At 45.6% G+C, this 25,452-nt stretch overlaps 1 protein-coding gene across 3 annotated transcripts in view; it reads left to right on the top strand.

Moving 5' to 3' along the window:
* KLHDC8B (kelch domain containing 8B) overlaps nt 1-25,452 on the top strand; it is a 199,627-nt gene that overhangs the window by 74,767 nt on the left and 99,408 nt on the right. For all 3 annotated transcript variants that reach the window (XM_068252617.1, XM_068252619.1, XM_068252618.1), the window contains exon 3: nt 15,211-15,375. In XM_068252617.1, the coding sequence (XP_068108718.1) occupies nt 15,211-15,375 (165 nt within the window). The remainder of the gene's footprint in view (nt 1-15,210; nt 15,376-25,452) is intronic.

Below are 25,452 nucleotides of genomic sequence, written 5' to 3'. Positions count from 1 at the left end.
AACGTCAGCCCTTCTTACACTGTTAATGGCAGGGTTCTCAAACTTGGCATAATCACTGGATGACTGGGATTAATATTCAGAAAAGTGGGTGGAGCCTACAACAGCCAATCAAAATTCACCTATTGTTTTCAAGGAGAATATTTAAATTGCTGCCATCCTTACACTGTTAATGGCACAAGTCTCAAACCTGGTACAGTCAGTCATTGGCTGACTGGGGTTAAAATTCAGAACAGGGGGCAGAGGCACAAACAGCCAATCACAATTATTTGATGAATTTTAATGGGAAAATGTAAACTGCTTTGATTCTCCAATTATTGATGCCAAGTACCCCAAAGCTCACAAACTTGGTAATTTAATGACCGTGTGTCAAGGTTAGAAAAAGTGTCCGGACCCAACAACAACCAAATAACCCGAGAAATGCCGGATCTTCAGCTAGTATAAATACAGAACATAGTGAAAAATCAATTAGTGAAAAGAAAGAGAGAGATCATGCAATAATAATATATATTTGTGAAAACAATTGGCTCTGTAAGTACTCTTCTACCTATGTACATATATGTGGAGGAGCAGCAGCAGGGCACACACACCAAATTACACTTTTGATCATTCGATCATTTTTCCTGCATTTTCAGAAACCTCGATCTATCGTAGTCTGGTACCTCGGCTTGATTTTTTTATTTATTTGATCAAGTGGAATAATTGATCAGATTTTTATGATTGAAAAATATGTAAAAAGGCCCGCCCGTTAATAAACGGGCGCTAGACCAGGGCCAAGACCCCCTCCCCTCCTCCTGTCGCCCCAGAACCCGTGTGCAGACGCGTCCTGCTCACCCTTCCCCCACCACTGTCTAAAGTATATGCACACAGGGAGGTGTTGCTTGCTTGGCAGTTGGAAAAATCTGTTATTTCCCACAATGCAATGAGGTTCACAGACAGCAAACTGTCAAGTCTGGAAGCACGGACAGAGGAGGACGCAGGGACACAGGGGTCATATTATATAGGATAGGATGGAATTGTGTATGACCACCTTATCATGCATAGCATTGCTTATTAGGCTTTAGTGTACCGTATTTTTCGAACTATAAGATGCTCCTGACCATAAGACGTACCTTGGTTTAGAGGACAAAAACCAGGGGAAAAAAATATACTAAACTTGGTGCATCCATGGTGAAGGGGCATCTTATGGATTATGTCCCCTTTGTACCTCATGTGTCTCCCTGTGTCATCCTCTGACCCCCTTGTTTCCTCCTGTGGTCCCCATGTATCCACCTCTGTTCTCCTTGGGCACAGTACAGGGATTCCCAGACATTGCAGCGTGTTGGAGGTTTGTATTGGCAGGTGTTCACAAGTCAGGAACTCCCTGCATTTGGACTATAAGACGCAGTGACTTTTTCCCCCACTTTTGGGGGAGAAAAAGTGAGTCTTATAGTCCAAAAAATACAGTATTTGTTTTGATATTGGAGCTAGCAAATGAGATTCTGTTTAATTTTCAATGAGTAGATACTATCATTTATTCATTAGCTCTAATCCTCCTCCCAAGAAACGTATAAAAAGGGCCGGATTTGTACTTTTTACCGCCCAAGACCACTATCACCAGCTGCCCCCGGATGAACAGCTAGCGCCCAACTACACACATACACTCTTATTGATCCCAGTAATCAATGTATTTAAGGATTCTTATTAACAATGCAATTTTACTGATCAACCTTTCCGATTGATTGGATTGAACAGTGTTGATGGTGCCAATCGGCTACAAACGACCAATTGTCAATTGTTTTATCAGTCTGTTTTGTTGATCGATTATATCTGAAATAATCAGAATGGTTAATCCTTTTTATTCCATTTATGGGCCAAATCCATACTTTCCGCTCTGATAGGTCGGAGCTGGTGTGTTATGCGATATTGCACAAACGGGTTGTTCCTCGCTAACGGTTCAATGCGAAAAATCTTCTTGTGGTTTATGGGCCTTCAGACATGGCGCACTACAAGTTCCTCCTAGCACAATGGTTACCAAATGTACAGATTGTACAATGTTTTTTATTTTTTGGGGTGGAATATGATTATTTTATTAATTATTTTTTATTATTATTTCCAATATTTAATTTTTAGTCTATAAAGCATTATTATGAATTACTGTTATTCAAATATTTCTGCCTACCATGCTGAAATCATTTTACCCCATTCTCTCTTAAAGCTGGTGATGATGAAAAACAGCCATAAAAACGGGCAAATATTAGCGAAAACAAAATGAGTGGAGTCCTTCAGAGCCATTACTCACCATTCTTGTTAATAACATGATAAATGAAATGTGACTGGTTGCTATGGCAACCTCACAGGCCCCCACTTTTTTTTTCCTCTTTTTTGCCAAGTTCAGATCAGTTCTACATAATTTTCTCCTGCCTTCATTTTGATGACTTGCCGGCACTAAGAAAACTTACTTATCAGGTTATGTCTCACCCAGCAGCAAAAATAGGAGTTACCGGTCAAGAGTGTGGCTAATATAGCCCCAGAAGGACTCAATGTAATGAATGAAATTACTTTTTCTTTTTTTCTTTTTTTTTTGCAATATTCATTTATAAATTATTTAGGGCCCATTTCCACTTGGCGATTGCTGAATCGCAAAGTGATTGCTGAATCGCAAAGTGCAGGAAAGTTCCGGCGATTGCGTTCACGATTTTGCTATGCTGTAGTGTGCATAGCAAAATCGCGGCAAATATCGCTCCGCAGCGCGATCGCATTTGAGGCAAAAACTAATCGCGGTAGTGGAAATAACCTACCGCGATTCCTATGTTATTTAGCAAACCGTAGCGATTTAAAAAATCACTAGCGGTTTGCGATTTTGGGATTCAGCATCGCAAACGCCGCTAGTGGAAAAGGGCCCTAAGTCAGTGTTTGCCCATTGTAAAATCTTTCTTCCTCTTGATTTACATTCTGAAATTTATCACAGGCAACGTTCTTAGATTTAGTCCTGCCAGGTGCAGCTGTGTAGAATGTTTGGTTACTGTTCCAATCCTAAGTCAGTACAAAATATACCTGATCTCCCAGAATGCATGAGAAAGGGGGCGGGGATTACATTCTGCATAGCTAATAGGATAAGGATCACTGGGAGGGCGGGGCTACATAACTAGATACGGCAATATGTAGATATAGGAACTATTTGTTGAGTCCTATGGGAGAAAAGCGTTTTACACATGCTATTGTATTGTATTTATTGCAAACTTCCGCAAATGTTCGCGAACAGGCGAATCTGGCGAACCACCATAGACTTCAATGGGCAGGCAAATTTTAAAACCTACAAAGACTGTTTCTGGCCACAAAAGTGATGGAAATGTTGTTTCAAGGAGTCTAACACCTGGACAGGTGCATGCCAAAAGGGGGATCCATGCCAAAAGTCGGGTTTTAATCCCTAAAGGGCAGAAATCACATTATGCACAGCTCTGGGTGTCAGTGGGCTGTGGAGTGTCTCACACAGAGAAATGCTATAGTACTATCAGAATAGAGTGAAATAATATGGCACTGGAGTGGTCCTGTGCCTGCAACTTAATGAGGCAGCAGCAGTAGTGTGCACAATGTGCTATCCCTCAATAGGGCTGTTTGGGGTGCTTTCACAGCAAGTGAGGAACAAGAACACAGGCCTAGCTGATGCTTTGCCTACCTATCTGCAGCAAGTCTGACTCTGCTCTCACTAACAGTCAGCAACCAGCAGAGAATTGATCCAATATGGCCACCGCTACTGCTTTTTGAAAGGGGGTCCAAAAAATGGGTTCTAGCTGATTGGCTGCCATGTGTCTGCTGACTGTGAGGTAAGGGGTAAAAATTTAGCTCAATGATGATGTATATGCGGCGAATCGAATACGCCAAATGTTCGCTGTTCACTACGAATACAAACAGCCGATGTTCGCAGAATACTGCTCACCGGCAAACTGCTCGGGCCATCTCTTTTGAGGCTTCCCTTGGTGCTCTAATGCTCCCCATCGCTGAGCGAGCCCCCCAGAAGATTGGCAACAAGTCATTGTCACTAATCATATCGGGGCTGCGCAGCTCCTCTTCCTTCAGCATGGCCGTGCAGTAGCCCCATGCGCACACCCATGCATGCCCAGTAAACCGGAGCCGCATGGCCCCAATGTGGAGGGACGCTGCACTCAGCAATGGGGGACATCGGACCACCGAGGGAAGCCTCTATAGCAGGGGTCCCCAACCTTTTCCGGCCCGGGGACCACTTTCTGACCAAATTTGGGGGGCAGTGCGCGCGACCTAGTGGACAGCGTCGTGCACAGCAGGTTACAGGGGGAGGGGGGTTTGGGTATAGTGCCCAGTATAGCTAGTATAGTGCCCATTATAGTGCTCAGTATGGGTAGGTAGTGTAAGCCCCCCCCTCCCCCCGCAGCCGCCGCTCCTGTTACCTTATGAGCGGGCGCCGCTTCCTTTCTTATATTCCCCCGTAGCCGCTCTCCTCTTAACAGCATCTCCAATTACAAATTCCAAAGGAGGGAAGGAAGCGGGACAGCGGCTTCCTGTAGCTGTTACCATGGGAACTGCTGCCCCGGGGGGGGGCGAGGTGACAGACCCACCACAGTGGGCCGCGGCCCGATGGTTGGGAACCCCTGCTCTATAGGATCCTGAGGCTTCCCTCTCTTTAGTTAAATATCTTATTTTGAATCCGAGCTTCGGCTCGGGATCGCTTTTACAGTATTGATTATACAATGTCCTGATTTTGGAGAACGGTGTGTAGGCGGGAATTAGCTCTCCTCTGTGCCATTATCTCTTATCAGTTATCTTGTAACTGTACGCTTCTCCTGGAAATCATCTTCTACTACGAAATCCCTGAAAATAGCCGTGGCTTTATTTTTTTACAGCCGATGACAAATTGCTTTACAGAGGAACGTTTTCCAGGCCAGCGACACGTCAGGAAGATGATGTGCTGCTACAAAGACTTCAGCCTGGCGTCGCCTTTATAAGTTTTAATCCAGCAATTAGCGGAAAGTCTCAGCTAGACGCATAAGGTCAGCTGCTACCTGCGTGATAAATGTATCTCAGCCACGTCAGGAAGTGCTTTAAACTTTGCTGCTGTCAGTGGCATGACCCGGCACAGGGGGCCAGCGGCTCCTCGCCTGAATCACAGCCGCACCGGTGCCGGCTCATCCATCACACTTAAACGATGTCTCAATAAAACTTTATTCGCCAATAGAGAAAAGCATTTATTTATTTATACTGTAAATGAATTCCTGCGGCAGCGTCGGGAGGCATAATGAAAGTGGCGAGATGTGTGCATCTTTGTTGCCGCTGTAATGACTCCATCTATCTAGATTGAGATTTCTTACAGACTGCTTGCTGCTGGGACCAACACTGGGGATGCGCTGGTCTCAGCTGCTGGCTCAACAAAGCCCACACCTCTCAAAGCTGGATTTATACTCTTTTTCTGCCCCTAGGCCAAGTGTGTTGTGACTCCCCTTCCATGTGCAGTAGCGCCCATCCCATTCCATATGCAGCCCCCCACTCAATGTGTATTATACATGTCAGGAACCGGCCCGCAGCACGCCTGCGTATACGGTTCCCGACTGCGGGTTTGACCAGATCAAGCGGGGAACAGCCTTATTCAAGCTACAGACAAGGCTGGGACCCTCAAACGCTCCTTACTGCCACCACTAGCTGTTGCTAGAAACGTCTACTCTGCGGTCGAGTGCTCATCAATCCACGTTTTCGTATACGGGTCAGCTTGGCGCTTAGGCCGAATACGGGAACGCCACGCACGCACACGCACAATTGCAAACTTACACTGTAGTGAAGCAAAACCACTAACAGTCGTTCCGAACGATACTGTTAGCCACTCTGCTGTCGAGCTACTCGCACTGGCGTTTTCGTACGTTGGGTCAGCTGCGCGCTTTAGGCCAACGTATGACAAATGCCCCACACACAATGCAATCACAATCTTATACGGTAGGGTTGCTCAAACATACAATTAGGCATGAACTTATACACAGTTACACTTCAGTCTCCTCTAGGCTATGAGTGTTAGTTTAGTACAGCAGAAGTCAAACTTATTAAATAACGATTTAATTTTCCAGGAAAAAGTGGAACAATGCAGAAAATAATATATACAAAAGATTACAAAAAACAAAATAAACATTACAGAGTTAAGAAACAAAGTTACACATAAGGACAGTTGCGTAAAATAAGGGAAAAAAGAACGTTACCAGCGTAGGTTAGAACGTTGTTTGAAGGGAGAACGCCGTTTTTCGACCAGGAGTCGAGATCATCCCTAGCTATGCGCTACCTCCAGGAGAAGATCCCCTTGACTGTCCTGGACCAACTTAAATAGTCCGAAGTGTCCCCTGGGGCATTTAATGTCCAGCCCCCAGGAACTAATGCAATCTCCTAGATTGTGACATCACAGAACGCTTGTCATATTCCTGTGATATGCGAACTTCAAAGGGTTCCTGTTTTAGCTTTTTGAAGGTTGCAGATTTCAACAGGCAAGATTGTATCCTAACAGACATCAAAAGGCTTCTCTACTCCAGATGAAAACTTGATAAACCTCCTTGACGGTATGGACGAGTATACCCGTCCATTACCGCCGGAGGTCGCCGCTCAGGCCCTGCTGGGCCGATTTTTATGAAATAAAAAGCAGCACACGCAGCCGGCACTTTGCCAGCCGCGTGTGCTGCCTGATCGCCGCCGCTCTGCGGCGATCCGCCGCGAGCAGCGGCGAAAGAGGGTCCCCCCAGCCGCCCGAGCCCTGCGCAGCCGGAACATATAGTTCCGGCCAGCGCTAAGGGCTGGATCGGAGGCGGCTGACGTCAGGACGTCGGCTGACGTCCATGACGTCACTCCGCTCGTTGCTATGGCGACGATATAAGCAAAACACGGAAGGCCGCTCATTGCAGCCTTCCTTGTTTATTCTGGGCGCCGGAGGCGATCGAAAGAACGCCTCCGGAGCGCCCTCTAGTGGGCTTTCATGCAGCCAACTTTTAGTTGGCTGCATGAAATAGTTTTTTTTTTATAAGAAAAAAACCCTCCCGCAGCCTCCCTGGCGATTTTAATAGAACGCCAGGGAGGTTAAGGCTTCCTCAACAGTCCAGACAAAAGGGGATCGTTACCTAATTACCTGTATCCTTGATGGCCAGAGGAACTGTATGCTAATGTCCAAGCTCCCTGCTTCCAGAGGAATTTAATGCCAACATAGGTCTATTGACACATTAGCAAATCCATTCAGAAGTTCCTGCTCTCCTGTTCACAAATGTACTATATACAATTAGTAGCTTCCCCCAAAGCCAGACTTGCTTGTAGCAGGCATACACATCTGAATTACACAGCAGACAGGAAAATGAAAAATATGGCTTTGGTGCAATACCATACGGCGGCTATATCCTGCATATTACCGTACATATCATCCTCACCCCAATATATCCTCACAATACATGTACTGTAGTCCCTACCATTCAGGGGCGTAGCAATAGGGGGTGCAGAGGTAGCGACCGCATCGGGGCCCTTGGGCCAGAGGGGCCCCGAAGGGCCCTCCCTCAACTACAGTATTAGCTCTCTATTGGTCCTGTGCTCATAATAATCACTTCTATAGATACTTTGAATAGTGATAATCATTAACAAACTGTTCTCCATCCCCTTCTTTCACCTCTGACACTGTAGTTGCCATTGGCAGGTTTTGGTGCGGCGTATCAGTTTATATGTATAGAGTGTTTGGGGGGCCCCATTGTAAAACTTGCATCGGGGCCCACAGCTCCTTAGCTACGCCACTGCTACCATTCCATGTGCAGCAGCGTCCTCCCATTCCATGTGCAGCCCCTACTCCATGTGTAACATCCATGTACTGCAGCCCCTTCCATTCCATGTGCAGCCTCCTCTTCCATGTGTATTATCCATGTACTGCAGGCCCTCCCATATCATGTGCAGCCCCCTCCTCCATGTGTATCATCCATGTACAGAAGCCTCTCCCATTCCTTTTTCCGCCACCTCCACCATGTGTATCATCCATGTACAGAAGCCCCTCCCATTCCATGTACCACCCCCTGTTCCATGTGTATCATCCATGTACATCAGCCCCTCCCATTCCATGTTCCGCCCCCTCCTCCATGTGTATCATCCATGTGCAGCAGCCCCTCCCATTCCATTTACCACCCCCTCTTCCATGTGTATCATCCATGTACTGCAGCCCCTCCCATTCATGAACAGCTCCCTTGAGCATCAGTTTCCCTTTTTCATGTGTTGCTCCCCATCTCCAGCCTCCTCTTTTATATGTAGCAACCCCTCTTTCATGCCCAGATGCCCCCTTGAACTGCAGCCAACCAAGGCCCGGGCCTTTGTGGCCTTTCCAGAAATCTTGTCGTGATGCTTATTCTCAGTCAGGAATAGGGCTGGTCGGAAATGCAAACTTCCGATTCACCGGATTTCACATTCAAAAGTGTCTTTCCGATCTTCATGAAATTCTTTAAAAATCGGAATTTCCGATTTCCTCTAAATGTTTTTATTTTTTTCTTGCTATTTTTTTTAAATGAAGTCAGTTCATTCAAAAAAACAAAACAAAAAGATTTTTGTGTAATCTGCTATTTTTTGTAGAAGTCCGCTATTATGTGTAACCCACATTTCTGATTGGCAACTGTGGTACTCTTCTGAATTGATTGGTCTGAAAATGTAGGTCTGTTTCCACGCGTGCATGAAAAAAGGGCACCGTGAGAAAAGGGCCCGACTTGATAATGAAATGCGTCCGGTTATTAACAAAATCTAATAATGATAAACATCATTGTCAAGCTTGGTCAATGATAAATACCGTTGTAGAACCAGACGAGAAATAATAAGGAAAAGATATTAACATTAAATATCGTTACGTAATTCAACAATCCAGCTTAACCCAACCCTACCCTCACACAGAACCCTCCCCTGGTGGTGCCTAAAACTAACCACTCCCCTGGTGGCGCCTAACCCTAACCAAGGTGGTGCCTAATCCTAACCACCCCCCTGGTGGTGCCTAACCCTAACCACCCCCCTGGTGGTGCCTAACCCTAACCACTACCCTGGTGTTGCCTAAAACTAACCCCCGCCCGGGTGGTGCCTAACCCTAACCACTCTCCCTGGTGATGCCTAACCCTTACCACTCCCTCTGCACAAACGCCCTTTTACACATAGAAACAATAATATCTTTAATAATGTAAAATCATACAAACGAAATAATATGGTAAAAACTATAACGTTGCAAGCTTCTGAAACGATAACATACTTCAAAAACTTGAATGTTCTACTGTTGTCAACGATATTTATCACAGCGCCCTTTTTTCAGCTTTTTTCGCAGTATTAACAATAATTGCATTAAAGTCTATGGCGGCGCCCTTTTCGTCCACTCTCAGCCGGCGCCCTTTTTTCCTGCTACCGTTTCCCCAGTACAATCCTGATTCTCTGATTGGCCCAATACTTCCAAGTCTTGTGATTAGCCTAAAAAGTCAGAGTCTCTGTAATGCTGTATTCCGTGGAATTTCGATTACTGATTTCCCCTGCGCAAAGCCGATTTCTAATCGAAAACTCGGAAATCCGAATTCCGTGGAATTTGGAAGCTCATCCCTAGTCAAGAATGGATTTATGGGAAAGCCACACAGGTCCAAGAGAGGCTGTAAGCTACGGGGGCAGCTGCATGGGAAAGAGGAGGCTACAAATGGAAACAGGAGGCTACAAATAGGGGGCAAACAGGGCAGTTTCAAGCATAGGCATACCAGTCAGATCCCTAGGCGTGACATCTGCAGGAAGAGGCACTACAGAGCTGTTCTTAGCATATTGTTCCTTATTCAATCAACTTTTTCACATGAGTTTTCTTTTAGGACATAATTTAGGACATATCTAAAGAACAACTTTTCGGCACTTACCAATTGAAAAAGTACTAAAAAAAACTAGGTAAAAAAGTTATTTTACATTTATTTTGAGTATTTTCTTGCTGGGTGAGGGGGGGGGGGGGGGGGCTTTTAAAGTGTACCTGTAGGGGAAAAAAGTGCCCCTATGGGGTACTCACCTCAGTAGGAGGAAGCCTCTGGATCCAAAAAAGGCTTCCCGCATCCTCCTCTGTCCCTCCATTCTACAGCTAGGACCCCTGAAAAAGAGCTTGTCAGCTTTCTCCTGAAAAAGCCTGGCTGAATTGGGTCAGTGCCACTGCGCAAGCATGAGTCATCTGCACCTGTGTAGTAGCATAGACCTGATTGGTCTCGGCTATTTCTGCTGGAGCCTGAGCGGGACAGACCTAGAGCGCATGCGTGAGGAGGCCACTTTTCAGGGTCCCAGCAGTGGAAGGGGTTTGCAAAGGACAACAGGGGAAGGCAAGCCTCTTTAGGATCCAGAGTCTTCCCCCTGCCAAGGTGAGTAGCCCATAGGGAAAATGTTTTTTTCCTACAGGTTTCCTTTAAGGTATTTTATTAGTAAAGGTTGAAAATACAATAAAGGGGTCGCAGGGGCTATTGTTACTCCCATGATTCCACTGAAAGCCTACTACACAGTGCCTCTTCCAGAAAGCCCAGACTTGGCCCTTGAAACTTGTCACTAGCACCAGAAATCCTCAGTGAAAAGCCTAAAAATGAACCATCATAGCGCAGGAACGATTGGTTCCTTCACTGCTGCGCCGGGGTCCTTCTTTAAGTTTCAACCTTCATTAACATACACCCTTAATATCCATATCTGAATATAGATTTATCTGCTGGCGGGGAGCCTGGCGAGAAAAGAATCCGCAGCGGATTTCTCGGTCGCAAAGTCGCACTTCATAAATAATCTGACATTTAAAGCGTCATTTACAAACGAGTTCTTGTTGTAAACGCATTTAAAAGGAGGCAAACAGAATTACGCTCCTGCATCCAGCTTATCTCCTGGGCAGACGCACAAAGATCAATTTTAATTAAGAAGTCTTCCCCTTTTTTTTCGTCTCCGGCACGATCGCAAAGATTTCCATAAAATCTGCATACCGACGCAGAAGCCTCACATCTCCCACAGGTAAAAAGATATCAGAACCGTTGGCAGCGATGTAAAAGTTTTATGCTTAATTAGTTTTACCATCGACATGCCTTTTTGCTTGACGGAACCCGGGAGACGTTCGCCGCCACCCTCCCCGAGCCTAAACCTTTCGGTTCAAGTATCTGACTGCGGCGTTCTGGGTGTCAACGCTTATCACAAATAATTAGCAAATTCTTTTTTCCCCTGGAGAGGATGATTAAAAAGGAAAACGTTTTATAATTAAGTTTCAATCTCAGTCGCCGTTTAGGAAGAGCGAGGGTGCCTCGGCTAATTCCCGGAAGGTGTATAGATCCAAAGTGGTTGACAGCTTGGCAACGTATTCTGGATGGTTTATCGGCCATTGATCAGAATGCTGTTAATTGTTGAAGAGAGGGTCACACCTTGACACGGTACAATGAAGGGAGCCTGACAGATCGTTTACAACGTTTGCTTCGTTCCAATGCGCATTGCGGTGAATGAAATACGGCTGAATGCGGTCTCCTGTTGACTTATCTTTGTCCGGTCAAATCAATGGAACTCTGTAGGCCGCACTGCTTAAATAACCATCAATACCCAAATGTAACCGAATGAATACTTGGAGTTAATACGCTTTGGAGTGGATAATTGGATACAGACACAGGGCTGGCGTTTGAAGGCCATGGCATTTTTACCGATTTAAATAATTCATAACAGCTAAATAGACTTGAATACATAAGTCGCCTCAGTGCACGTCTACAGAGGCCATGGGCCCTAAATGTTACACCTCTTTTCTTCCCAGCACTGTATTCATAACACAGAAAAGTCCTCAATATCTGGAATTCACGCAATCAGAAGTCTCAACTAACCGGCATCCTGAGGGATAATCAGGACTGTGTTTCGGGGTTTTTTAGGGAGGTTTGCAGGCCATAAAATACTCACCGAGCCTCCAGCGACGTCTTCTAGCCTTCCCGTAGCTTCTCATGGGAAGGGGGTATCAGCTACTGATTGGAATGAAGTCCAATCCTTGCTTACAGTTCCTCGTTAATTCGTTGGTTCTCAAATAAAATGGCCACTTCTGTGTTTGTCAGACATGTCAGCTAACAAACACCCCAACTTGAGGTCTAATAATCAGGGCTGTGGAGTCGGTCCAAAAATCCACCGACTCCGACTCCTCAGTTTAGGATTCCACCAACTCCGACTCCTCGACTCCGACTCCTCTAATTTTCATATTACAATTTTGTTGATTAAAAGTATGTAACATGAAATTCGTCTCTTAACTGCCAACGCTTAGGAATTTTACAAGACAACTGAAGTGAGAAGGATATGTAGACTATTATATTTATTCCCTTTAGACTAAAACTAGTCCTTGGTAAGAGTACTTGTAAAAGGAACAAACTGGAACAAAGACCATCTATCAGGCCCTAGGCAATGTAACTGTGGGTACATGTAAGAGTGATGTGCAGGTACTCTGCAGGGGAAAGAGGAGATTCTTCCTCTATTACACATTCTTCATGCACAATCTGAACAAGGTTTATGGGTGACAGACAACACCTCTGTGTTCAATGTGCACAACATTCTCAGTGGATTCCCTGCAGCTCTGTGGGGAGTGCATATGTAGAGTATAGTACTACTGTGTAACAAAGTAAACCTGAGACAGATGAAATTAAAGTTTTTTACATACCTGGGGCTTCCTCCAGCCGCCTTCAGGATAATCAGTAACTTGTTGTCCTCCTCCACCACCTGGATCTTCTGCTATGAGTCCAGGTACTTGAGCCAGTCGGGCGTAGTGCGCATGCACACACTCCGCCGCCAGGAGCATACTACACCTGTGCAGCACTATTGCGCAGGTGCAGAATGTTCCTGGCTGTGGGAGCGGCATGCTGCCGGACAGCGCTGACTGGCTGAATTACCAGGACTCATAGCAGAAGATCCGGGTGGTGGAGGACAGCGAGGGACTTATTAGCCTGAAGGGGGCTGGAGGAAGCCCCAGGTATGTATAAAACTTTACTTTTCATCCGTCTCAGGTACCCTTTAATTTGTAGTCACCAAACCAAATTTTAACAATATATCAAATTATTTGATTTCATCAGCAAAGGGAGTGCATACCTTTGCATAAATCAGCATCAACGCAGAATTATTTCCATCTCATTGACCATCTCTATTAGTGACACAGCTACACATCAGGCTTTATTCTTACAGCATAGATGTTATTTAGTGTATATAAGGGTTTCCTGTGTACACATCGTATATACAGTCACAATCAGATATGTATATCTGACCTTAAAAATACGGCGACTGCTTTATTGAAGCAGCACAAGTAACTAATTTTGATTGGTTTATTTCATTTTTGTGGACTAAGCACAGCTATTACTGTATATATACTGTGTATATACATTATTTTTAATGACTATTATCTGAGAAATAGAACATTTTATCATATTTTCTATTTTAATTACAGTTACAAATTCATTAGGAGTCGGTGCATTTTTTCCCGACTCCGATTCCAGGCACCCAAAATTGCACGACTCCACGACTCCGACTCCACAGCCCTGCTAATAATATCTCCGTTTTCCATCCTTTAACCTGCATGAGAGAAGCCAGGCAGGTTAGTTGGAGTGTGTGATGTCCGTGCAGCGTGGAGAATTGCTGGATGAGCGGGATGAAACAATAACTCCCACCCCCCGCTTTCTTCTCCACGTTTGTATCTGAGGCATCTAACAGTGCGGAAAACATTAATTACATCTGCCTGCGCGCTTTTTCTAATTCAATTTAAATAAGATGTTCTCAGGCCAGGCTGATCTGAATATAATTTTTTCAGATGCTACGATTTAACCATGGAAAATAATATATACCATTATGAGCTCTTGTTCTTTGTTGTGTTTGTTTATTTTGTTTCTACTTTGCTTTTATTTGTTTTTACTTTTTTTACTTTGCCCTTGTTGTAAATGTGGCGGGGATTACACTGTGTTAGTGATTTGTTTGTGCACCTAACACTGTGGCGACAGAAATCTGTAAGGCCTCGCAATGATTTGAAAAGATGTTTTGTACGGATTTACAGCATATTTGAACACGGCTAAATTAATTTGGGAGAAAGTTATGAAATTAATTCTCCAGGCTAGGCAGGATTCTAAAGTCAATTTCAACCAAAAATAAAAAAAACAAGGTGGTCATGGAATTCCATAGCTCCCAACCGTCCCTCTTTTGAAGGGACAGTTCCTCTTTTGAATCCCAGTCCCTCTGTCCCTCTTTCATCCTCATTTGTCCCTCCTTCAGGACTGATGTACAAATCTATGTAAATATGTATTTTTCTACCAAAAAATGTTTGATTGACTCTAAACTTTATTCTCTTCATAAATTGATATATTTCTTATTTCCAAATGTTAATATGAAAGAAAACTATTTGTTAGAAAGGACTAGTGTGGTTTGAATTATATAAAACACCATATTTTTCCTATGAAATCTTTGTTATGCTTAGGGGTCCATTAGGGGTGTGGCTTAAGTGTCCCTCTTTCTTATCTCAAAAAATTGGGAGGTATGTAATTCCAGGGAAAAAAATGTTTTTAGTTTTGCATAGATGGAAAGGAGTTACAACCACTCTTTGTTTCATATTGCTTTTGGTGTTACCACAACTGAGGAGATTTAGTTTTACTCACCTGGGGCTTCCAATAGCCCCCTGCAGCTGTCCGGTGCCCTCGCCGTCTCCCTCCGATCCTCCTGGCCCCGCCGGCAGCCACTTCCCGTTTCGGTGACAGGAGCTGACAGGCTGGGGACGCGAGTGATTCTTCGCGTTCCTGGCCACAATAGCGCCATCTATGCTGCTATAGCATATATCATATACCATATAGCAGCATAAAGGGTGCTAATGTGTCTGGGAACGCGAAGAATCACTCGCGTCCCGAGCCTGTCAGCTCCTGTCACCGAAACAGGAAGTGGCTGCCGTCGGGGCCAGGAGGATCGGAGGGAGACGGCGAGGGCACCGGACAGCTGCAGGGGGCTATTGGAAGCCCTAGGTGAGTAAAACTCATTTTTTTTGTTTGACTTAAGTGTCCCTTTAATATAACTCCCCTTAGTCCTGAAGACAGGAACTGAATGGCAGACATAAAAACCATTAAAGCTTTTATGTGTTTTCCTGTGTCTCTTGGAGAGATATTTTTACTTCCTGTCCAGTCAGGAAGTAATGAAAAGTCTCACAGGTTAAGGCGCAGATGGCAATAAAGTTGCAAAGTATTTCTCACACCCAGCCTTGTTCTCTTGCAGAAGGGAAGATTTATGCCTTCGGAGGAATGGGCGCAGATACCTCCCCTCAGGCCTTGGTAAGAGTCTATGAGCCAACAAAGGACTGCTGGCAGCAGCTCCCCCCCATGCCCACCCCACGTTATGGTGCCTCCACTTTCCTGCGAGGAAACAGAATTTATGTCTTAGGTAAGTGGCCAGTGCCATTCACAGACAAGCATATGTCATAATGTCAGTCTCTGCTCTGATCCGACTGGGATGTTTCACCAACCTGTGTCTTGTTATGGAATTGTATTATTTCTATATATCTTCAACATCCAAAAATGTAGTCTCAATTTAAAGGACGACTGAAGCTAGAGGGATATGGGGGCTGCCATATTTATATCCTTTTAAGCAATACCAGTTACCTGGCTGTCCTGCTGATCCTCTGCCTCTGATACTTTACATAGACCCTGAACAAGCATGCAACTAACAAATTAACAAGGTAGCAACATGTCACCCAAATAACAAGGTAGCAACATACCACCCAAATAACAAGGTTGCAACATATCACCCAAGTAACAAGGTAGCAGCATATCACCCAAATAAAAAGGTAGCAGCATATCACCCAAATAACAAGGTAGCAACATATCACCCAAATAACAAGGTAGCAACAAATCACCCAAATAACAAGGTAGCAACATATCACCCAAATAACAAGGTAGCAGCATATCACCCAAATAACAAGGTAGCAGCATATCACCCAAATAACAAGGTAGCAACATATCACCCAAATAACAAGGTAGCAACATGTCACCCAAATAACAAGGTAGCGACATATCACCCAAATAACAAGGTAGCAACATGTCACCCAAATAACAAGGTAGCAGCATATCACCCAAATAACAAGGTAGCAACATATCATCCGAATAACAAGATAGCAACATATCACCCAAATAACAAGGAAGCAACATGTCACCCAAATAACAAGGTAGCAACATATCACCCAAATAACAAGGTAGCAACATATCATCCAAATAACAAGATAGCAACATGTCACCCAAATAACAAGGAAGCAACATGTCACCCAAATAACAAGGTAGCAGCATATCACCTAAATAACAAGGTAGCAACATGTCACCCAAATAACAAGGTAGCAGCATATCACCCAAATAACAAGGTAGCAGCATATCACCTAAATAACAAGGAAACAGCATATCACCCAAATAACAAGGTAGCAGCATATCACCTAAATAACAAGCAAGGAGCATATCACACAAAATAACAAGGAAGCAGCATATCACCCAAATAACAAGGTAGCAGCATATCACCTAAATAACAAGGAAGCAACATGTCACCCAAATAACAAGGTAGCAACATATCACCCAAATAACAAGGTAGCAACATATCACCCAAATAACAAGGTAGCAACATATCACCCAAATAACAAGGTAGCAGCATATCACCCGAATAACAAGGAAGCAGCATATCACCCAAATAACATGGTAGCAGCATATCACCCAAATAACAAGGAAGCAACATATCACCCAAATAACAAGGTAGCAGCATATCACCCAAATAACAAGGAAGCAGCATATCACCCAAATAACATGGTAGCAACATATCACCTAAATAACAAGGAAGCAACATGTCACCCAAATAACAAGGTAGCAGCATATCACCTAAATAACAAGGTAGCAACATGTCACCCAAATAACAAGGTAGCAACATATCACCCAAATAACAAGGTAGCAGCATATCACCCGAATAACAAGGTAGCAGCATATCACCCAAATAACAAAGTAGCAGCATATCACCCAAATAAAAAGGTAGCAGCATATCACCCAAATAACAAGGAAGCAGCATATCACCCAAATAACAAGGTAGCAGCATATCACCCAAATAACATGGATGCAACATATCCTACCTGCTAGCTCCCAGCATTTGATCCCCAGGATGCCGGGCATGTGCTGCATCGGCACCACATCACTCACCCGCTCTCAGCAGATTAGGTATGGGATCACCAGCCACACATGAAGTCCTGCTTCATCTCTGACTACAGTGGCGCCTCATGTGACCCGACAGCACGTAACAGGTCACACGAGGTACCGCTGTAGCCATGGATACAGGACACTGGATAGGTGGATAGAGATAACATTGCTGGAATGCTGAGAGCAGATGGGTGAAGCAGCGCCATGCATCTAGGGAGGGGGAGACTGGGAGTACGAGGTTGGGACATTTGGGAAGGGAACCCGCCTCTTGCTGCCCTCTAATTGTTGCCGCCGTGAAGCACGTGATTCATGTTGCTTCATGGAATACCTGCCCCTGATGGTAAATGGGTTGCTGTGGAGCTTGTGTGAAGCTTATTAACGCAAATTTACTGACATAAGCATTAAAAATGGGAGGCTGGGGAGCAGAAGGTATATTTTCTTAAGTAAGGGCTAAAAAAAGAAAGTTGACACAAGAAAATTGGTTCTTCCATAAAACTCATAAATCTTATGATCTCGCCGGAGTTGGCCCTTAATTTCGCAGCTTTCCTGTACGCTGGGCAATGATGTGAAATACTCTGTGCAGGTAGCACTGGGATTAATTAATTGTATAGACTTGACGGAGGTGAATGGAGCTCGGATAGATGGCAGCGATACATTATCTGGCCGTGAACTATAGCAGACACTAGGCTGAATCATGTGTCTCCGAGCGCGCTCCCTCCTTCCTGTCCCCTCTTCCCTGCGTACAGCTAAAGAGCGATTTCACCCCGAGCCCCTCCGAGGATTTCAGGGCCGCAACAGCAAAGCTCCATCCAATTAAAGTGTAAAGGTTCGAGTCGGAATTAAACAGTCCCCCGAGTGAAAGCGCTAAACTGCTAACATCAGCGGCTCAGGGAGGATCTGTAGGGAGAAGATCCAGAGAAATAGCTGAGATTGAGTTCTCTTGCCTGTTTACGGGAGTGTGAAAGACAGACTTCATCGCTCTGGGCCAATTCATTGGGATTCATTTACCAAAGAGGCCAGAAAGAAAAACAGTTCTTAAAGTGACTCTGTACGAAAAAAAAAAATGCCCCTGGGGGGTACTCACCTCGGCAGGGGGAAGCCTCTGGATCCTATCTTGGCTTCCCCCGTCCTCCTCCGTCCCACGGCGGTCTCGCTGCAGCCCTCAATACACAGCCAACAATTTGTCAGGCTGTGCAATATTTACCTTTCCCTGTTCCAACGTGGGCGCTGTTGTGGCTCCCCACTCGGAAATAGGCAGAAATAGCCGATCTCAATCGGGTCCGCTCCACTGCGCAGGTGCAGGAGACTTGCGCCTGCGCAGTAGAGCAGACCGGACTGGGATCGGCTATTTCCATGCCTGCGCTGGAGCCAGGAAGGTAAATATTTACATCCCCGCCATTCGGGGAGCTCTATTGCTGCCGCTGCGGGACGGAGTAGGATGGGGGAAGCTCCAACAAGATCCAAAGGCTTCTCCCTCCCAAAGTGAGTACCCCCCAGGGACATTTTTTTTCCGATACAGATCCTCTTTAAAGGATAACTAAAATCTAAACTTCATCTCTGCTCTAAAAGATTAGCCACAGCATGAAAACCTTTATAAAAAAAAAAATCTTAAATACAATGTATGAAAAACCTAAAAAAAAAAACAAGTTTTACTTGGCTTCACTTCTGCAGAAGGCACTGCAAGAGTTAATCCTCAGTGGTTTTTTTGTTTTTTGTTTTTTGAAACACGTTTATTGGCATATCTGCAAAAAAATAGCTTACGTGATACTGTATCAGAAGTGAAATATCACATACAGTATGGAGTCAATGTATGGAGAGCTACCCTGCTGTCTATTCACAGTTGTTAATATGTACGAATTAGAAACGTTGATCTGCCTTAACAAACACAGAACACAGAGAAGTGAATTTTTTCAGCAACTATATGTGGTACAAAGACTTTTCATTGTGTGCTGTGCAAGAGTTTTGGTCTGCTTTAATATTCCAAGTAACTAATCAGATTCTTGTTTCTCCTTTTTGAGCTCTGTGGTGCTAGACTGCAACAAAGGATGTGATTGGTTGCTACTGCAGCAAACACATGTTCAGGATTTTTCTCATCCCAGATCCCCCAAGTCCTGTGTTACACCCCTTCCCCCCCATAAGAAAAAAAAATGCACACGCACACATTAGAGAATATGAACCATGTGCCATATAAGGTGGATTCATAATACAAAGAGTCCTCGAGATACAAACAACCCGCTGATCCTGTCGCATTTCATTGCACCCCCCCTCCCCTTCCTGCTGTGCTCTCACCTTCCTGCATTTCCCCAGCCCAGTGTGTACATGCAGAGCATAGTGCAGCAGAAGCTGTGCTCTCACCTTCCTGCATTTCCCCAGCCCAGTGTGTACATGCAGAGCATAGTGCAGCAGAAGCTGTGCTCTCACCTTCCTGCGCTCCCCCAGCCCAGTGTGTACATGCAGAGCATAGTGCAGCAGAAGCTGTGCTCTTACCTTCCTGCATTTCCCCAGCCCAGTGTGTACATGCAGAGCATAGTGCAGCAGAAGCTGTGCTCTTACCTTCCTGCATTTCCCCAGCCCAGTGTGTACATGCAGAGCATAGTGCAGCAGAAGCTGTGCTCTCACCTTCCTGCGCTCCCCCAGCCCAGTGTGTACATGCAGAGCATAATGCAGCAGAAGCTGTGCTCTCACCTTCCTGCGCTCCCCCAGGCCAGTGTGTACATGCAGAGCATAGTGCAGCAGAAGCTGTGCTCTTACCTTCCTGCATTTCCCCAGCCCAGTGTGTACATGCAGAGCATAGTGCAGCAGAAGCTGTGCTCTTACCTTCCTGCGCTCCCCCAGCCCAGTGTGTACATGCAGAGCATAGTGCAGCAGAAGCTGTGCTCTTACCTTCCTGCATTTCCCCAGCCCAGTGTGTACATGCAGAGCATAGTGCAGCAGAAGCTGTGCTCTCACCTTCCTGCGCTCCCCCAGCCCAGTGTGTACATGCAGAGCATAATGCAGCAGAAGCTGTGCTCTCACCTTCCTGCGCTCCCCTAGCCCAGTGTGTACATGCAGAGCATAGTGCAGCAGAAACTGTGCTCTTACCTTCCGGCGCTCCCCCAGCCCAGTGTGTACATGCAGAGCATAATGCAGCAGAAGCTGTGCTCTCACCTTCCTGCATTTCCCCAGCCCAGTGTGTACATGCAGAGCATAGTGCAGCAGAAGCTGTGCTCTTACCTTCCTGCATTTCCCCAGCCCAGTGTGTACATGCAGAGCATAGTGCAGCATAAGCTGTGCTCTTACCTTCCGGCGCTCCCCCAGCCCAGTGTGTACATGCAGAGCATAATGCAGCAGAAGCTGTGCTCTAGCCTTCCTGCATCTCCCCAGCCCAGTGTGTACATGCAGAGCATAGTGCAGCAGAAGCTGTGCTCTCACCTTCCTGCGCTCCCCCAGCCCAGTGTGTACATGCAGAGCATAGTGCAGCAGAAGCTGTGCTCTCACCTTCCTGCCTTTACCCAGCCCAGTGTGTACATGCAGAGCATAGTGCAGCAGAAGCTGTGCTCTCACCTTCCTGCGCTCCCCCAGCCCAGTGTGTACATGCAGAGCATAGTGCAGCAGAAGCTGTGCTCTCACCTTCCTGCGCTCCCCCAGCCCAGTGTGTACATGCAGAGCATAGTGCAGCAGAAGCTGTGCTCTTACCTTCCTGCATTTCCCCAGCCCAGTGTGTACATGCAGAGCATAGTGCAGCAGAAGCTGTGCTCTCATATCTCCGCTGGAGTCCAGTGGGGGAAATATTTATTTCCTTTTAAACAATACCAGTTCCCTATCATCCTTATATCTTTACACAATGCAAGGAAAAGGAAGGGCACCATCCATTCATCACTTAGACAATTTAATGCAAAAGTGTTCAACTTCGTCCACTTACAGGACCTGAGGGACAGCTTGTAACAGCAAAATTTCACATGTGGAAAGACATTGGAGTGAAGGTGGAGGTGGGTGGAGGGCACAAGATGGACCTGCGATGTCATGCTGGGGTCCTTATATCTTTGGCTGTAGTAGTGTCTGAATCACACACCTGAAACATGCATGTGGCTATTCTAGTCAGACATCAGTCAGAAAAACACCTAATCCTCATGTTTGTTCAGGGCCTATAGCTAAAAGTATTGGAGGCAGAGGAGCAGCAAGACAGCCAGTCAATGTGCATTGTTTAAAAGTTAATAAATATGGCAGCCTCCATATCACTCTCACCTAAGGTGTCTTTTAAGTGCGCTACATCTGCAATCCAAAGTCAACAACACAGTAAGAAAAGGCAGGAACACTTCTTGGGCCTTTACTCAAACTTTTACTCTTAAGTTTTCTCCTAGGAGACCATTTTTCATTTTCTGCTTAAACTTTAAAATCCCTTTTTAATACTCTGCAATTGAAAAAGTACAAATAATAAGTGAAAAGATACTGTAAAAATGATTTGGAGTATTTTATTGCCTATTGGTGGCTTAAAAGGCATGTTATTTATAAGGTATGAAATAATCACCTAGGTCACAGTGATGGCTAACCTTGGCACTCCAGCTGTGACAAAACTACAAATCCCATCACGCCTCTGCCTCACTGAGTTATGCTTAGAGCTGTCAGAGTATTGCAATGCCTCATGGGACTTGTAGTTCCACCACAGCTGGAGTGCCAAGGTTAGCCATCTTAGACCTAGGAGGAAACGTGAATTGAATAAGGGTCTTGGGGCAATATGCAATTGACTTTTTCTCCTAAATTTTTTCTCCTTGGAAATACATGTTCATCTTCACCTCAGAATAGCTTTTCTTTAGCACTTCGCAATTGAAAAAGTATCAAAAGGTAGGTGAAAAAGTACTGTCAAAATTATTTTAGATATTTTATTGCTTGCTGGTGGTTTAAAAGCATATATGAAATACAGGCGCCTGGAAAAAGGGCGCAGGGAGTTGTCGTTAGTAAAATATCGCTAAAGTTAGGGATATTCTACGGCTGGATTTTGACCCTAACCCTATTCTCACATAGAACCCTTCCTTGGTGATGCCTAACCCTAAAACCACCCCCCACCCCATTGGTGCCTAACCCTAAGACCTCCCCGGTGGTGCCTAAACCTAACCCCCCCCCCCAGTGGCGCCTAACCCTAATGCCTCATACTCACGAGGCACATTTGTGGCCTGTCGCTAGCACACGTGAGCGTGTGCGCGACAGGCCAGCAACAGCTCGTCGCCATGTCCCTCCGCATACACACGGCGGAGGGACCTGGCAACTGATGTGGCGGAAGCTGTCGCTGTTGCTCCTCCCCCCGCCGGAAGCCCAAGTATATACTGCTTGTTGCTGTCGCTAGTCCGCATACCCACGCGGACTAGCGACAGTTGCGGCGGCGACTGTCTCCAGGCGATTGACCGCGTCAATCGCCTGGCGACATCAGCGACGAGCGACGGTTCCGGGTGCACGCACGTGCATCTTCGCACAATTACGGGCGACCTGTCGCCGCAACACGCGCGCGACTCCAAAATTTACCTTCATAACCACATATCGCGGCTATTCTAAAACCACTTTTTTTGTGGCAAAGAAGGAAAAATTCTGCGCCATCTAGTGGCTGCCACCATGCGCCCATATTTCCTATTCATGCGACTTTTGTTATAGGCGCCTACAGCGCCGCAGTTTTTTCCGTAAGGGCTCCTGCGCCCTTTTTTCCCGCTCCGGATTTATTGACAAGGTATGAAAATATCACCTTGGAGAAATCAAGAGAAAAAGTTAATTGCATATGGGCCTATTTGTCTGTTGCAAGCTGCTTTAGGGGCCAGTTTACGATCCCCCCCCCCCCATTGTTTAATTACATTTTCACCTTCATAAATTACGCCAGTTCCCCAGAACACAATTATGTCAGCTACCTTCACTAAATGTATGCACAATTGGATGTAAAGTGTACCCGAGGTGACATGTGACAAGTGAGATAAACGAGTGTATGTACAGTACAAAACATAACCAAGCTGTTTTACTTGTTTTGTTTTGCTGCCTGGAAGAGTTAATTTCTAGGCATGGTAGTGACAGCTTCTGTCTTGTTGGTAACTTCTCAGGAATATAGTAAACATCACTGAGCAAATTACAGCCACCTAAGTTTTCCTGGCAGAATTCAACTTCTGAGTGCAGGGAGAGATAGGACAAGGTCAATAGTTCATATATTTTCATTAAGGGACACTTAATAGGCTGCCACAGAGCAGAGACAACAAAACAGTCATTCTACTTTGTAAGTGTTTACATATAAAATAAACCATGGGATAGATATAAAAAGTTATTTTTAGGAGTAGGAGGATAAATACAACTGTTTATCTCATCAGTTTATTGTCACCTCGGGTTCACTTTATTCACCTCACCCTAGAACACAACCGTAGTGTGACTTGTGAACGCTTTCTTTAAAACATGGTTTCACCGCTGGTGAGCGTTTCCCAAACGCAAAATGACACTTAAATCCGCCTGTCCTATTTACTTAGAAAATGCTACTAAGGTAGCCAAGCGTCCTTGGACGGCTTCCTGGCATCTTGGCAGCTGCGCAGGTCGGGATACATACATCCAATCTCTGACAATTGCTCTCGGCATTATTATTCAGATATTCCGGGTGAACGTTATTCCATCATAAAAGTACGAGCGCTCCCGCTGTGGGCGGAATAATTGCAAGACGCTCGTTCCATGAGTACCTGTCCTCTCTCCGCTGGCATAATGTTGCTCATTTAGGATAATTTATTCATGGAGATATTCCTGGAAGGCATACACAATCAATGGTAATGGAATCTTACCGGCATTTAATTTGACCTTGGCGGAGGTTTTCATGGTGAATGTGACCTTGTCATGAATAACACAAACCTCCGTCACAGTAACACGAAAGCCCCTCTAAATGCTCCCTCTAATCAATGATTCACTCTCACGGAGGCTCAGAAGGAGTTCAGCCTAATACATATAAATCAAGGTGTGTGTGTTGCCCCACCTGGAAGATGGAGGCAGCCATTTTGTTGGCTGATGTGATGCGTCAGAGAGGACTCAGCCAATCACAGTTCACAGTTTATAAGTTTATAAGCTCTGATTCCCATTGGATAGATAGAAAGACTCTTGAATCTAGATCTATAGCTGCAACTTGCATGGAAATGAATGCATGTGGGCACTTTCTAATGCAAATTACAGCACTTAAAGGGAACCTAAAGCGAGGCTTCCATATTTATTTCCTTTTAAGGAATACCAGTTGCCTTGCTATCCTGCTCTTTGGCTGCAGTAGTGTTTGAATTACACACCTGAAACAAGTATGCAGCTAATCCAGTCAGACTTCAGTCAGAGCACATGGTCCCTGCGCGCACACACACAGATATGCTGTGGAAAGACACGCACACTCTGTATAGGTTAGATAGGTAGGTGCCTCCAGGATAGGTTAGATAGATTGGTTTCCCCAGTATAGTTTACATAGGTAGGTGCCTCCAGTGTATGTTAGATAGGTAGGTGCCCCGCAGTGGCAGGAGAGCGGGCATAGTAGTTACAACTCACCTTCCTTCCGCCGATCCCCCCGCAGCCTCCAACTCCTTCCTGTCCCGGCATCGGTCGCATTGGTAACAGCACCTCCTGTGATGACATGCGGGGGCACTATTACCAATGTGACGGATGCCGGGGGAGTAAGGAGATAGAGGCTGTGGGGGATCAGCGGAAGGTAGTTGAGTTGTATCTACTACGCCCGCTCTCCCGCCGCAGAGGGTGGCGGCCTTCTTCAGGCACGGGGCCTGGGGCGATTGCCCCACTTGCCACCCCCCCAGGGCCAAAGATAGTCCATCAGTGACAGGAGGCTGGGGTGGGGCCTAGAGAATTCTAGGGCCCTGCCAGGGGGGTTCTACCATGAAGCACATGAAGACACTTATCAGACACTTGGGCCAGAGCTGCATGGTATAGTGCAGTATAATCATGTCATTCAATAGCAGCACCAGCTTTCCATTTCTCACAGAGACCTCTTGACCCCCCTCCTTGTGAATGCATCTTCTCATCATTATTCACTTCAGTCTCCACCCTCCCCACATGGAGACAGTGCTGAGTATTAGTGATGGGAATTCCGGCTCTTCTCGGAGAATCGGCTCTTCTGAATCGGCTCCCATTAAAGAGCTGGCTCTTACGGCTCTGAATCGGCTCTTCGTTAAATATCACTAGACACCACTCAGAATCGGAGTAAAAGCCCCGCCCCCGTCTCCATGACAACTCCAGACTGCTTCTCTGACTGGGCAATCCCTCCTGCTACTGCTCTGCTCCGCCCCAAACACTCGTACAAGCTGCAAGAGGAGGACTACAT

This window comes from Hyperolius riggenbachi, chromosome 9 (assembly GCF_040937935.1).
Source record: "Hyperolius riggenbachi isolate aHypRig1 chromosome 9, aHypRig1.pri, whole genome shotgun sequence".
NCBI classification, from domain to species: Eukaryota; Metazoa; Chordata; class Amphibia; order Anura; family Hyperoliidae; genus Hyperolius; species Hyperolius riggenbachi.
Note: the sequence above shows the minus strand (reverse complement) of the source record. Positions and strands in the feature narration are given on the sequence as shown.